The sequence below is a fragment of the Semicossyphus pulcher genome, unplaced genomic scaffold (assembly GCF_022749685.1).
Source record: "Semicossyphus pulcher isolate SPU_LCO1_2020_fin unplaced genomic scaffold, fSemPul1.0.p SCAF_8, whole genome shotgun sequence".
In the NCBI taxonomy this organism is placed as follows: Eukaryota; Metazoa; Chordata; class Actinopteri; order Labriformes; family Labridae; genus Semicossyphus; species Semicossyphus pulcher.
Genome location: NW_027211759.1, coordinates 15271336 through 15285113, shown reverse-complemented (window position 1 = coordinate 15285113; position 13778 = coordinate 15271336). Strand labels below are relative to the sequence as shown.

At 41.2% G+C, this 13778-nt stretch overlaps 2 protein-coding genes across 7 annotated transcripts in view; one reads left to right on the top strand and one right to left on the bottom strand.

Moving 5' to 3' along the window:
• Positions 1 to 125: 125 nt before the first annotated feature.
• Positions 126 to 4292, bottom strand: rcn2 (reticulocalbin 2). Of its 3 annotated transcripts, XM_069685800.1 has the most exons (9): positions 4271 to 4292; positions 3942 to 4012; positions 1581 to 1724; positions 1374 to 1476; positions 1090 to 1283; positions 888 to 1001; positions 676 to 769; positions 445 to 584; positions 126 to 280 (listed from the first exon to the last, which is right to left on the bottom strand). In XM_069685800.1, exons 3-9 carry the CDS (start codon positions 1722 to 1724, stop codon positions 137 to 139), a joined length of 933 nt encoding a protein of 310 aa, XP_069541901.1. In that variant the 5' UTR covers positions 3942 to 4012; positions 4271 to 4292; the 3' UTR covers positions 126 to 136. The 3 variants fall into 3 exon arrangements, with proteins under 3 accessions (XP_069541901.1, XP_069541902.1, XP_069541900.1); XM_069685801.1 differs by lacking the exons at positions 3942 to 4012; positions 4271 to 4292 and adding an exon at positions 3592 to 3618; XM_069685799.1 differs by lacking the exons at positions 3942 to 4012; positions 4271 to 4292 and adding an exon at positions 2213 to 2245.
• The window catches only part of scaper (S-phase cyclin A-associated protein in the ER), a 59666-nt gene continuing 49421 nt past the window's right edge, over positions 3534 to 13778 (top strand). For all 4 annotated transcript variants that reach the window (XM_069685793.1, XM_069685792.1, XM_069685796.1 and 1 more), the window contains exons 1-4: positions 3534 to 3768; positions 8845 to 8962; positions 9826 to 9902; positions 10727 to 10924. In XM_069685793.1, coding sequence (XP_069541894.1) covers positions 3601 to 3768; positions 8845 to 8962; positions 9826 to 9902; positions 10727 to 10924 — 561 coding nt within the window. In that variant the 5' untranslated portion in view covers positions 3534 to 3600. The remainder of the gene's footprint in view (positions 3769 to 8844; positions 8963 to 9825; positions 9903 to 10726; positions 10925 to 13778) is intronic.

The following is a 13778-nucleotide window of genomic DNA, read 5'->3' as shown; positions in this document are numbered from 1 at the left end:
GTTTTTTTATAGCGTCACTTACTATCACAACATGATCATAGACAAAAAATGGGCAGCAACGGAAATTCACTGATCTCAAAGCGCAACACAGGAAATTACAACTTCATGGGAACAAATGAGAAAACATACACTATGGTTACAATTCATCATGTAGTACATGCAGCTGTCTGCCATAGTCTGTCACTTCACTGTTCATGAAAGTTTCTTGATTTTTTAAAACTTCCGCCACCGAGATCTGACTGTCACCGTCGTGATCCATTTCTTTTAGGAGGTGTAGAGCCTGTTGATGACATGAGAGCAAGACAAGGAAGAAATTATTTACAATCCCTCTAGGAAATAGCTAAAGAAGCATGCAAAAACACTAGTTGTGAATGCATTAAACATAATAATTTTTATCAATTTGATGTCATCTGCCAACAAATTCCAGATACAGCTGCATCTCACCTCTTCTCTTGCTGAGCCGTAGCTATTAGGCGCAACCCAGCGCAGCTGCTCCTCGCGATTCAACTTGCCATCCTTATCTTGATCATAGAGGTCTTTAAACCGCACTGTTTCTTCTATCTCCCACTGTGAAGGGGAATCGTCTGATAACAAACAAAAGGTGCTAAAACTGCTTAGAGGATGACTAAAGCAGAGGAAATGAACAGATCAGTCTATGTTTGTAAATACTCGTACCATCTCCACGAACATCTCCGATAAATTCACTTAGACTGATGAGTCCATCTTTATCCGAGTCATATTCACCCAACACATCTTCAATGGCAAAATCCTGGAGGAAAAAAAAAGGTAAATAGATCAAAATGAACTTAAAACACAAAGAGAACTATATAATGGGTGGGAGGATGTATTACTATATCAGATTTTGCAGGAGTAGGAGCTTGTCTTACAGCCATGTGATCCACTTCAGACGGATGTGTGAAGGCAAGAAACTCTGCCACATCAAGCCCGGATGTGTTGTCCGCATCAGCAAAGTCAAATCGCCTCCTCTCCTTCAGATGGAGCTAACGGGGACAAAATGCTACGTTTATGTCAGACCAATAAGGCAGTGGTATTAAGTGATTCTTAACAGGACAATAAAATTATATCTACAAGTCTGAGAGACTCTTGCTCTGGATCCTCCAGGATAGCATCATCATCAAAACTAATGAGCTCATGAGCGACCGCGTTGTATTCTTCCCATGTGACAACACCGTCTTTGTTGGTGTCAAACTCAGGGAACCTCTCCTTTGCATCATCCAGAGCGTATTTTCTATAGACGTGCTGAATCCAGAGTGTGATCTCCTCTGTGGGGAAAAAAAAAACACAACAGGCTGAGTACAGCTTCTCATCACCTAAGTTTAATTATGCATTCTTTCAAAAAGACACAGATTTACCTTCACTTAGCAGCTTGTCAGCATTTGTGTCAATCCTCTTCACAATCTCCATCATCTTTCTCCTCTGTTCTGCTGGGCTGAGTTTCTTTATCTCCTCTGTGTCCTAGAAGTGAATACATTAAGAGGACCAAAGAGAGAGCCGGTGATGAAAGAAGGGTAAACATAGGCGTGAAGAGAGTGAGAAAAATAGCAGACATGTTTAACAACCTCATCTCCCAGCAGGATGTTCATGTCATGTTCAGGGTTGTGCTGCTGGCCAACATAATGATCTTCATGATGATGTTTATGGGAGCTTTGTCCAAGTTCAAACCGAAGAAGAAGCAGCAGCAACAACAGTGCAGACGCCGCCATCTGTTGACCAACACAGTAAATGAATAGGGTGAAAAACTAATTGAATATTCAGCTATGTGCTATTGATTAGCTTCAAGGATAGTTTTCAAATGATCAGGTCTAACAGAGTTGCCAAAGTGCAACTGTGCGACCTTGTGGTCAACTAGTGTAGGTCCAAACAAACTGAACTTTGTATGTCAGCCTTGACTTATGATAAAGGCTGCTAAATCTACCAGGTACAACTGCATCTAAATCAACAGAGAGTGGCACCAAAAAAGCCTGTTAGAAATATGCTTCTACTTCTTGACATGTTTTAATTAATTCAGTAATGTTCCGTATGTTATACTTAGGTTATAGTTGTGTTTCAGAGAGTATGAGAATAAGACAGTAAAACCGAATCATTTGCCAAAAGAAACAGACACTTTTGGCTACACATAAACGCAAACAAACCAATATAAAGTTAAGTTCAACAGCTGCTGAACATTAGAGTAAATGGGAGATGTTACTACCGTGTAAAGTTTTCCGTACGAGTGTTGACGCCAGTGCCACTCACTCTAGAAGATAGGAGTACTTCCGGTCACAAATTTCACAATAAATGTTTTACTATTTTCTTACTTTCATGGAAGTGAAAATCAAAGTAATTGTTGTAAGGCCAAGCCATTATAGAATATCATCTAAACATGGCTGACAAAAAAAACAAAACACTTTCATATCAACTAAATTAATATCCTAAAGTTATATACTTTGCAACTTGTATTGAAAACAATCACAGGACATACACATGTGATGGCTGAAAAACCCTGTCACCTTTAAATAAGTTTATTGTTCTTCTCATCTCATTATTGTTCATCTCATCGTATGGACACACAAGTCATCTGGCATGAATCTATGCACACTGTTTTTGTTTTACTGTAAAAACTGGAAACTATCTACCTCATGGAAATGAATCCATCTGTTACATTATTACACATTTTTTTCTAAATGCTATTTTATATTTCAGCATTGTTGCACTTATCATTTTTGTACTATTGTCTTTCGCGGGCTTTTAGATAGTAGTTTAATATTTAATGTAGAATGTAGACATGTACATATTAGTTTCATTAATATTTATTGTTTAAGTGTACATAGAGAGCAAAGTTAAACCGGAGTCAAATTCCTTGTACTGTATGTGTACATACCTGGCCAATAAAGCTGATTCTGATGGCTGAGTTTTTTAACATGTATGTTCAGATGACGGAAGCTGTGAAATTAATTTTGCTTGAAGGTTGTACCTTTTCTTAGCTTCTTTTGCATGTTTCATTGAGGAAAAGAATAGATTGAATTCAAGAGAATCAAAATATAAACAGTGGCATTTAAATACAAATAGTGATTTGGTGGGCTACACTCATTGGTCATTGGTGGGAGTATTTTTATGGTTAGTGTGGTGCATCTTTTTTAATAGTTTTCGAGGGATAAGGGGTTGTTACCTCTTTATACGATCTATGACGGTAGCAAGTGCTTTTATATTGAAGGCAGATTCACTTCTCTTCAGGCTTCCTGCTATCAATAGATGACTTGACGATGACTGAGAAATCAACCAAACGTCCCGCCCGATCTTCATGGTTGCCATGGTAGACAGTGCATAGTCCCGCCCATGGAATATGTGTCCCGCCCTTTGACCTAAACTTTACTGCAGATGATTGGCTAACGCGTATGTTATTTGTATGTTACTATGCATTCATTGGCTGACCCCCTTGCCTGTCAAAAATATTAACTTAACCGACTTCCTGCTTTTGTTAGGTTGTCCTCACTGCCATGTATTTATCTGACATGTTTTTCCATCAACTCTGACAACTAGACAACGTTATCCGGATAATTTTATTTCTCACCGACTGAGAATTGAACATACCGCGGGTCGATGTCCAAAGACAACCGCCATGATGGACGGCGGCGTGGCGCTGGGCAGCACCGTCTCGGCCCAAGAGTAAGCCAAGGTGGGGACGGGAGGGAGAGGTCTGGTAGCAACAGCTCCGGCTCGTCGCATGGAGGGGGCAAAAGCAAGAATGCAACCATATCCGCTTTGAAGGTACGTGATGACTTATTAGCTCTTTGCTACTTGCTTATAATGGAAGAGGAGACTTGGTAGAGGACATTCCGATGCACTCCTAGCTAGCTTGAGCTAAATGACTGGATAATTGATAACGGTTTCTCTTGGCTTACTGTTCCAGCAGGGAAGGAGCATTTTTTTGGTGACCTTACCTTCAGTAGGTGTGGTGTTGCCAGCTCTAGTGGTCTCACTCCCTGGAATGTTTCTCACTCCATCAGCATCCCTGTTATAGAAACAAACGTGCATTTTAAGCAAAGGATGATACATGTTGAGATTATGACAAGAAAGTAATTCTACATGGGATTTTTATATTTTAAATGTCCTGTCATATTAAAGCAATAATGTTACAGTAAAAGGAATGCAAAGTAGGGCAACATAAGAGGTCTTAAGTGTGTATCAGATGGTAAGGCTTCTTGCTCTCCTTGTTTGTCTCAACTTCTTGCAGTTTGTCTAAGTTTGTACCATTTGTAGGCAGACAAACCATGTGGGCTTGTTGTGTGTTTGTTCCCCCAGCAGCCTATGAATCATCAAATGCCGAGTCCAATCAGATCCAGAGCATCACTATGTGTGGTTAATGCATGGCCAGGCTTGTGTTCGCACACACAGTCTCTGAGCCTGCAGCTACACTCATCACTGGCTCGACACAGGATGGGGCGGCAGAGCGGCAGGCCTGCTGTATGCACATGACTGCGCAGTGTTGTGGCAGAAGGAGAGTGAGAGATGAGAAACGGAGAGAGAGAGTGGGGGCTCTGATGCAGAGCAAGGAAAGCAGAGGAGAGAGGCTGCAAATATAGGGAGCTGCATGCAGTGGAGAGCAGAGTAGAGTGGCAGGCAGATAGACAGCAGCAGGCAGAGAGTCAGGCCTAAGAGGGGGCTGCTAACTCAGCAGAGCTCTGAGGGCTCAGGCTAGATTACAGACAGAGTTACGGACAGAATAGTCAAAGTGAAAGGCAGGACTGGAGGGCTACTGAGCACGTGTCTCTCTCTTGCCACTGGGAGAGGAGTTGACACAGCTGGGCAAGTTGCTATAGCAGTGTGGACTACACAGTGGGAGTCTATTTTGGTCCTGCCGTCAGATGACGATGTCACCTTGCACAAGTGGCAGTGCTGGTGAGGGGAAACAGGTTGCCTGAAGTGGGCTCCAAAAGTATGTCAGGGGTGGATAAGGACGAGGAACCTGCTTACAGACTGTACTTCTATTGTGTATGTATCCTCTAATCCTTTAATTTTTACTAATGAGCTAGAACACACAGACTGCATGCAGTGTCTGACTTGCGTCTGTTTGTAGACCTTGCCAAAAGGGAAACCTTACACTTGCTCCTTACTCAGCACAGTCTAGAAGTAAGCACTCTCTCTGGTGCATGGGGAAGGCTTGCCTGCTCACAGAATTATAGTTTAGCTCCACATTGTGTGTTATTCTTCTACGGTGCAGCCAGGAGACAGCTTGTTTGTAGCTGATTAAGTGGATCAAGAGAATGTTGCTGTAAGCCTTTTTTGCCTCAGGCTGCTGCAAACAGTTAGCCGTCAGTTGTGAGTAGGTAAGGTATTCTCATAACATTCGTCTGTCAACAATGGCTGCCTAGCCTGTGAAACATAGAGCAAATATTCAGTTTTTAGATGGGAGATGGTGCATTGATGCTGACCCACCTCAGTAATTCATTTTAGCGAGGTCTCCCTGTGTTGTTTGATGTTCTTTTATCTCTTTGTAGTCCTTCTGCACTTGGCCAAATAAAGCCCAGGCCACTCGACATGTAAAGAATTTCGCTCACCAAAAGTAGGTCAGCTGGGTATCTCCCTTAGGGACATTAAATAGTATCAGACCATGACACGCATGCTGTTTCTGCATGTGTAACGCCTAATGAGCCATGTTCACCATGTTCATTATTCAACTAGCATTGAAGGATAGTCTGAAAAGATTGTTGCATGTTATTTGTACATGAAGCTCGGCCTAAGTATCAGTTGTTCGTCAAAGCCCTGGATAACACAAAAACTTGCATCTTTCCAATTGCAAGTGTGGAAGATGAATAATTTTGCTGTCGCTTTCTTTCCTGAAAATGGTGTTAGCGAGGGACAGCCAGGAAAAGAGAGCACAGTTTGTTCCATGACTCATTTGCTACTAAGAGGAGAACTGGCTCTCGATTTTTTGTGTTGGTTTTAGGTAACAATGTATTTTAAGTCCGAAGCCACGTCTTATAGTCTGACCAAAATAGCCAAGTTTGCTGTGGCCTCGTCAGCATTTGATTGAATCATTTATGATCAGTACAGAAAGAGAGGGAACACGGTGAGCTGAACATCCAGAGTGATAACCCTCTTGGTATTAGCTTCTGTGTTGTTTTGTTACTAGACTCCCAGAGGTCAGGACATTTAGTGATGTAAGACTACAAAGGCAAATAACATCAAGTAAACAACAGGGTGCAAAGTTTATTTTGGTCTTAATGTTATTGCTTATGCATAGGGTGTAAAGCAGATTAAGTCTCTGCCTTTATGCATCCGACTTTTGCAGAACTGTTACGTGACAGACGTGTTTCTCTGTCACATGAGGATGCAAAGTAAATGCTAATGCCATGTTTCATCACACGGCATCTTCACGTCTCTTAGGTAAAAGAGGTGATTTAGAACTCCTTTCAATATTTATTTTGGTTCACAGAGTGTTTCTGCTTCACCCGAGATTACAGTCAACATCACTGATGCATATTCAATGTGTAGGTCAACCATGATGCATGCTGGGCACAAAGCGGGTGCAGAGCTTCTGCCTCTAGCTGTTTTTTGTCACAGTGTGTGCCAGTAGACCTCTTGCATAGACGTGATGCGTGCAGTAGTGTGGCTTCAGCCCCAGCCGGGGTGGAACGAACAAAATATGCTCTCTTGTGGAGTATTAGTTATTTTCATTGAATGGAAGTGCTTTTGATTCATAAAGGACTCTTTTGAACATCTTGAAAATGTCTGTTACTATGAAGCAAAACAGTTCTGAGGTGCAGAATACACTTGTTTATCTTTTTCTGTAAATATTTATAACAATAATACACTGTACTGCTGACCACAATACTTTTACCACTGTACAAGATCAGTATGCAAGGAGCATTAGACTGAGGTAACCATAGCAACATTGCTCAGGCTGTGTTACCATCAGGCTTGCTAAAACTTTTTGGTTTAAAGCACATTATTTTTGTTTTTGTCAATAAATCCCAGGAGGAGGCCAAACCAAAGAAAGAATATTAAGTGGACCTTAAGTTGCACGAATATAAGATTATTATTCATGTAGCTTAAGGTAATAGACAAACCAATAACTACTCTGATGCAAGCAAGGCTATCTTGCTCATCCTAATGTGTCATCTTTTTCAATCAGAATGACTTCATTGTCATTGTACAGCGAAATTAGGTGCTTCTCCTTACTGGTTTACTATAATATAAAAGCAGCGTCATACACCACAAAGATATAGACAAATATAATATCAATAAAAATTGGGGCGCTGGTTAGCTCAGTTGGTAGAGCAGGCCCACCTCTTGTACAGAGGCTACAGTCTTCAACGCACTGATTACAGGTTCGACTTCTGGTCGTCCCCCACTCTCTACTCCACACATTTCCTGTCTCTCTTCAGCTGTTCTATGTCTTAAAGGCAAAAGCCAAAAAATATATACAAATAAACAGGGATGCACGATATTATCGGCACGTTATTGGTATCGGCCGATATTGGCTTAAAAATAAATCGGCGGATATCAGCCAACACGCCGATATCCGCCGATATAATTAACCGATAAAATAATGGGCTGCTGCATACTTGATTAAATGCCCGACCTTGGCGCAATGTCCCCGGCGCGAAGAAGAACTGCATGGCGCAGCGTGATGACGTCACGTATGTCTGCCTGCAGCATGAGAGAGTTAGAAGCCAAAATGTCCGTGGTGTGGAAGTTTTTCAAAGTGTCTGCAATAGATAGCAAAACTGCTATTTGCAATGACTGCTCAGCTTCGGTGATGCGAGGAGGAGCCAAGGCAAAGTCTTTCAACATTACAAACTTGATTCACCATCTCAAGACCCGTCACCCCGACCGTTGTAACAAATGTGGTAAGAGTATCACCATTATACTGTACGCTAATTCCAATACAGAAGAGAGTTGATGATCTCTGCAATTAGGTGTGCGGGAAAAAAATATCGGTATCGGTAATCGGCTAAATGAGTTGTAAAATATCGGCATATCGGATATCGGCAAAAAATCCAATATCGTGCATCCCTACAAACAAATAGTTAATATTGCATTATCCCAATACTGCACTATCCCTAGGTAAATCTGCATTGTCAATTGTTATTGCACTCATCTAAAACAGAGTTGCACAGTCAATACATTGATCTTGCTTTGTTTTATTAGAAATTATTTTCATGATTGATAAAAAAAACAATTTTAATGGTGTGGGACAATATTTTTTTAATACTTCTTTATAAGGAGGCATGAGAGAAAACGTTTGAGAGCCACTGTAGTAAAAGGAGTTGGTATATTTGTGTGGGACTACTTTCAGCTGTGGATTTGCCTGGTGAACATTAACAGCACAAAGTGTATGTGTTATTACCTCAAAATACAGCAGTTCTCAGGTAATGCAGGAACATGTCATCCAGTTCAACTGTGTGGCTCATTGTGATGTTTATTTCATAGCTTTTAGATGACAGTAAAACTCTGTGTAGAATACATCATATATTATGCAAGTCTTTGGCACAAAGGCAAAGTATGTTAAACTTTTTATGGGGATTTTTTTTCACTTACTATATATAAAAGTAGAACTAGACTTTTCCTTCCTTGACTATTAACAAAGTTTTAAAATGTACTTTTTTCTGAGATGATCTTGAATAAAGGGACATGTTGTGTTCATCTTGCAATACATCATGTTTATTAGAATAGCTTAATATGACTATCTTGGGTAACATATCCAGGTATCATATACCATTCATACCTTATGAATCCCACATCGAATTGTCTCATATTTCATGTCATACAGCTCTACACCTTCTCTCCTCGTCTCACAGATATTTCAGAGTTGATGAGTTGAGTCTGTGTCTCTTGCAGGCGTCTTTTCAGCGCTCCAACAGCCTCGACAAAGTGAGGAAAATAGTTGCTGAAGAGGGCCGTGCTGCTCGAAACCTCATTGCCTGGAGTGTGCCTCTAGAGAACAAAGAGGAGGAAGGTTGGTAGCTGCATGCTGATATGCTATTATTCTGCCTTGTGGGGGGTTACTCATCCTTTCTCCGAGTCTGTGATCATATCGAAGCCAAACAGTGCTTTCCATTGTGATATCAGCTGGAACACAATGGCCGGTTTCATCTCTTGGCCTGACTGATAAATGCTGCAGAGATTCTCTTATGCGGGCTAAACCGTACACCTGCGCCTGGTCTTCTGATTTGTACATAATATGTTTGTTGGCACAGGTTACTCACTGCTATAAAAGGGTGTGCATTGTTCTACACTCCCACATATATTTTGAATTCAGAAAAAAACTGTGTTAAGTTGTTAACTCTGACTTTGTATATTTAACTATATAGTTTCCTGTGTACCATGGCAGTGCTCGGTTACATTATTTAGGCTTTGTATCAAACAAAGCTCCTTTTAGACCAACCTACTCAGACACCCCCACCACAGCCTCTCACACTTTCTCACTCTCACACTCGCTCTCCCTCTTCTTTGTGGGTCAGTGCAGTTATTTTATTCAAGGCTTATTTGCTGCTCTTGAGTTCGTGCCATGAATGCGAGAAATCTTCTGAAAGCCATATTCCAGTTAAGGTCTCATACTGGGTTCTTTTCATGTGTGTCTACTGCAGTGCAACTGGTCATTCACAGTTTACCCTCTGTAAGGGTGACTGATTTGTCCACCTCTCTGTTATGTACATTTACGATATTTTGATTCATCAACATTCATTCAAAAGCACCTTTATATGGCCGCTTTAATAATTGTCTGTGATCATCATAGATACATGTTTTCTGACCAGGATCACAAGGGATGGTTCATTTAATCAGTAACTATATATAAGCTTATTTTTCTTCTCTACATAGCAAAGTCCAAAAGCAACTCCAGTGGACATTCCAGAGCTCAGAGGATCAACTCTGGGCAACAAAGGAATAAGAAACAGGTTAGTATCATCTTCTTTCACTAGAGGGCACCATTGAACAAGCTAAGACATCTGTTATCTTTTTACCTCACACTGAACCTGCATTGTGCCTTGAAAATGCTCCTCTTAAGTCAGATCTCTGCACTCCATATTAAGTGTCTAGCCTTATGTTGGTTAGATGGTCTTGCAAGAGATGGTGAAATTTGCAAAAACTAAGGGGATAATGATGGGGCCAGACATTATATAAAGGTGTGACAACAGCAATTCTTCACTGACTGGGCCTGTAAAACTAACACTAACTAAATGTTGTATTTTCTGTCATTTATTTTATACAAGTTCTGTCCAAGTAATCTGATTGGATAAGAGGCATTCCAAGAGTTGTGATATACAGTACAACATCACTAGCACTTTTCACTCTGTGTATCACTCCGCCTCAGCCAGGTGTTCTGATGGTAGTAATTAACGTTACAGCAGGCCGTGAATGTCTACATTGATCAAGCTGGTACCTCTGAATCACACAGCAGACTCTTATTTCATTGGTTGATGATAAATTTAAACTTACACAACAACTTCACTTCCTCTCATGTGATATTGCTTAAATATACTGTATATTCATACTTGTTTCTTTACCAAATACTTCATGATATACCCTGGTTGAAACCCATGGGGTAATGTGTGGCTTAAAGGGGTTCAAATCTACCATATGTGTCTCATAGCTGGACTTCTTTGCCCCTGCTAACAGAAAAAGGTGCTGTGGTTGCTATATATAACTGTCCAGATATTTGCATGTCACTGTGATAAGTTTGTTGCTGTTTCCATAATGTTACAATACTTTTTCTCCACAGAATGCTGGTGTGGATATTAAAAACACAGCTGGTGCCTTATTGGACAAGGGGGCGGAGAAGAGCCCCACCAAAGCCAGGCAGCCCCGCAAAGTGGACGTGCGAGCACGCTACTGGGCTTTCCTCTTCGACAACCTGCGCCGAGCTGTGGACGAGATTTACGTCACCTGTGAATCTGATCAGAGCGTCGTAGAATGCAGGGTGAGTCGGCACACGTTGGCCCGGGTAGAAAATCTTATTCTTGTTTCAGAATCAGGGGGTTCCTGACTTGAACTGGGCAAACATGAATTCTTTCTTTGGAGAGAATAAAGGGTGTTTGGATTTATAAACACTAGAGGGCGATATTGAGATCCTAACAAAATATCTCCTTCCAAGCTTGCATTCCTCTTTGATTTCTGCTTTATGTCAGGGGGGCAGTCTGAAGGCTCGCTGATGACAGAATTGTCACAGGACTCTCTCCTTGGCCCGGCTGACATGACTGAATATGGATGATAGACTGTAAACAATATTGTGTTTGTCATAAGGCATTTGCTGAAATGGGGCTTGGCCATTTTGGCTCTTTTTTGGTCCACACCTTGGACATGAAACTAGCAGCATTTTTGACACTGTTCTCTGTTTTGTGGATCATTGTGTTTTGTTTGGGTGCAGCTTTGGTGTGGCCCTGTGATGTTGCTCCAGGGCACACTGGAACGCTACAACTGTTCCTGTGTTTTATTGATTCTTCTGCCATGCTGCATTATGCCGAGCATGGTTCTGGTGATGATCTGCGGTCAGTACCCCTGCCCAGTTCCCTGTGGTGTGGTTGGCTTGCTGTCAGTGCCACAGCGCAGCTCCCTGCGGTGTGATCACCATGTTGTCGGCCAGCCTATGTCAGACATCTGGCCGGTATGTGTTCTTTTTTTCCCCCCTCATGCCACTGTAGCTCTCTACACCCTAATGCTATCTAATGGCCAAGGAGCTTGGTGCTGTACATAATCCCCCATCCCACCCAGCTTGGTCTTAATGGACACTGATAGATGATGGAGTCATCTGGAGGGGAAGCAGAGTGCTCTCATATCACCCAGCCACAAACCCCCGGGGTAGCTGTGGGCAGACTGCATTGTGTGCGCTAACACAAACAGCTAACTACTATCCAACCAAAAACTTATAAGAGCAAAGTGAAGCCAGTTGTCCTGGTCCTGAGTGATTTAATTTAAAAATAAGAAACAAACCGTCAAAGCTGTGAATTATTTACTTGGGTCAGCTGCTCTCACCTGCTCTGTACCTGTTTATTCTTGTTCCTATGTATGGGCCACAGCCTTTTACTGCCCATCCTGCTTTATTGCAAAGCTTCTGGAAGGTTAAACATTTTGTCATTCCTCATGAAATGTTATGTGACGGTTGTATTTAGGTAAGTGTGCCTGTTAACATGCTGAAAGCCACTTTATGGTGCCTTCACTCACTGTTGGTTTATCTGTTAGAGGAGCAGCAAACCTTCCTCCGTCTCGGCCTTCATTACCAAATGAACAGCAGGCCATAGCGGTGGTCTTTCCTCTGTTAACCAGCTCTAATCATCAGACCTGCTGCCGCACACATCTTTCACCGGCCTGACTTGTCTATTAACTAAAAGCACTGTGAAGCTTTAGTCTCAATTACCACTCCCTTCACGCTCCCCATCAATCAGCTGCGTTCTTTCATTAGAGCTGTGGGAAAAGCTCCACATGGCCCTGCACCTCTGGATAACCAAAACTGTCAGTCAGTCCAAGTGCAGATAAAATGCATATGCTATTAGGAGTTTGCCTTCTCTGTTCTTCCTCAAACTTTTCAATCAAGCATTTGTCTTTGCACGTGTGTGGACTGTCTCCTGCCTGACAGCAACACTATTGATTTACCTAAAGTTCTATTGTAAGTTTTTAGAATGACTTGAGTGGCTGGTTTGGCCTCTGAACAAGCATTTATTTTGCAAGTTATTGGTTATAAGTTGAATAAAAATGATGTTTTTATCTATTTTATCTGTATGACTGTTAATCAAGCAATATCACATGAGAGGGAGTGATGTTGTACTGAATATCATCATGTGATCATCTGCGACTGAATCACAGCCGTGATGATAATCAGTATAACAGCATGACCTGGAGTGTGATATTGCTTTTATACAACAGTTATACAAGCAGCCAATAGTAGTAAAAAGTAACAATCAACAACATATTATTTTTTGCTCCACCAACTCGACTATTTCCACAACTTAACTGGACCTAGACTGTTGTATGTTTTGACATATCATCAACCAATGAAATAAGAGTCTGCTGTGTGATTCAGAGGTACCAGCTTGATCAATGTAGACATACACGGTCTGCTGTAATATTAATTGGCAGTATTCAGAACACCTGGCTGAGGCAGGACTGCTGTGATGTTATTGCTATAATGAGGCGGAGTGATATACAGAGTGTTGTACTGTATATCAGCACTCATGGAATACCTCTTATCCAATCAGAATGGAGATTTTAAGGTGCCCTTTCGTAAGTTATGACTTGAACGAAGCGCTTTTTCTGTTCAGGGGATCAATATGTGGAATGTCTTACCTGCAGAGCTCAAACTGGATCCTGACTTGGAGCATTTTAAACTCAAACTGAAACAGTTTTGAAGAGGGCTCAGTCTTGTAGTCATGTATGATTTTGTGCTTCCGGTTTTACATTAAGTTTTATTGGAGGAGTGTATTTTGTATCCTGTATTGTTTTATCTCTCTTATTGCTGTTGAGTCTGTTTTGTATTGTCTCTTGTGTATTTGTTGTTGATTTAATGTATTTTAAAGGCCCATCTAGGGACGGGCATTGCAAATTAGCCAAGGCTATAAATGCTGTAGTGTGTGGCATCGGTTTACTTGATTTATACTTGTCCCTATACAAATAAACATTAAAAAAAAGCCCTTAGGAGGAAATACTACAGATACTACAGAATAATATGAAGTGTCAGTTTTGTCCTAGTTGTTGAATATTTGCAAAGTGGTGCATATTTATAGACACTGAAATGAAAATTATTGTTGTATTTTAAAGGTTTATAAAGCATAATTTTCTGC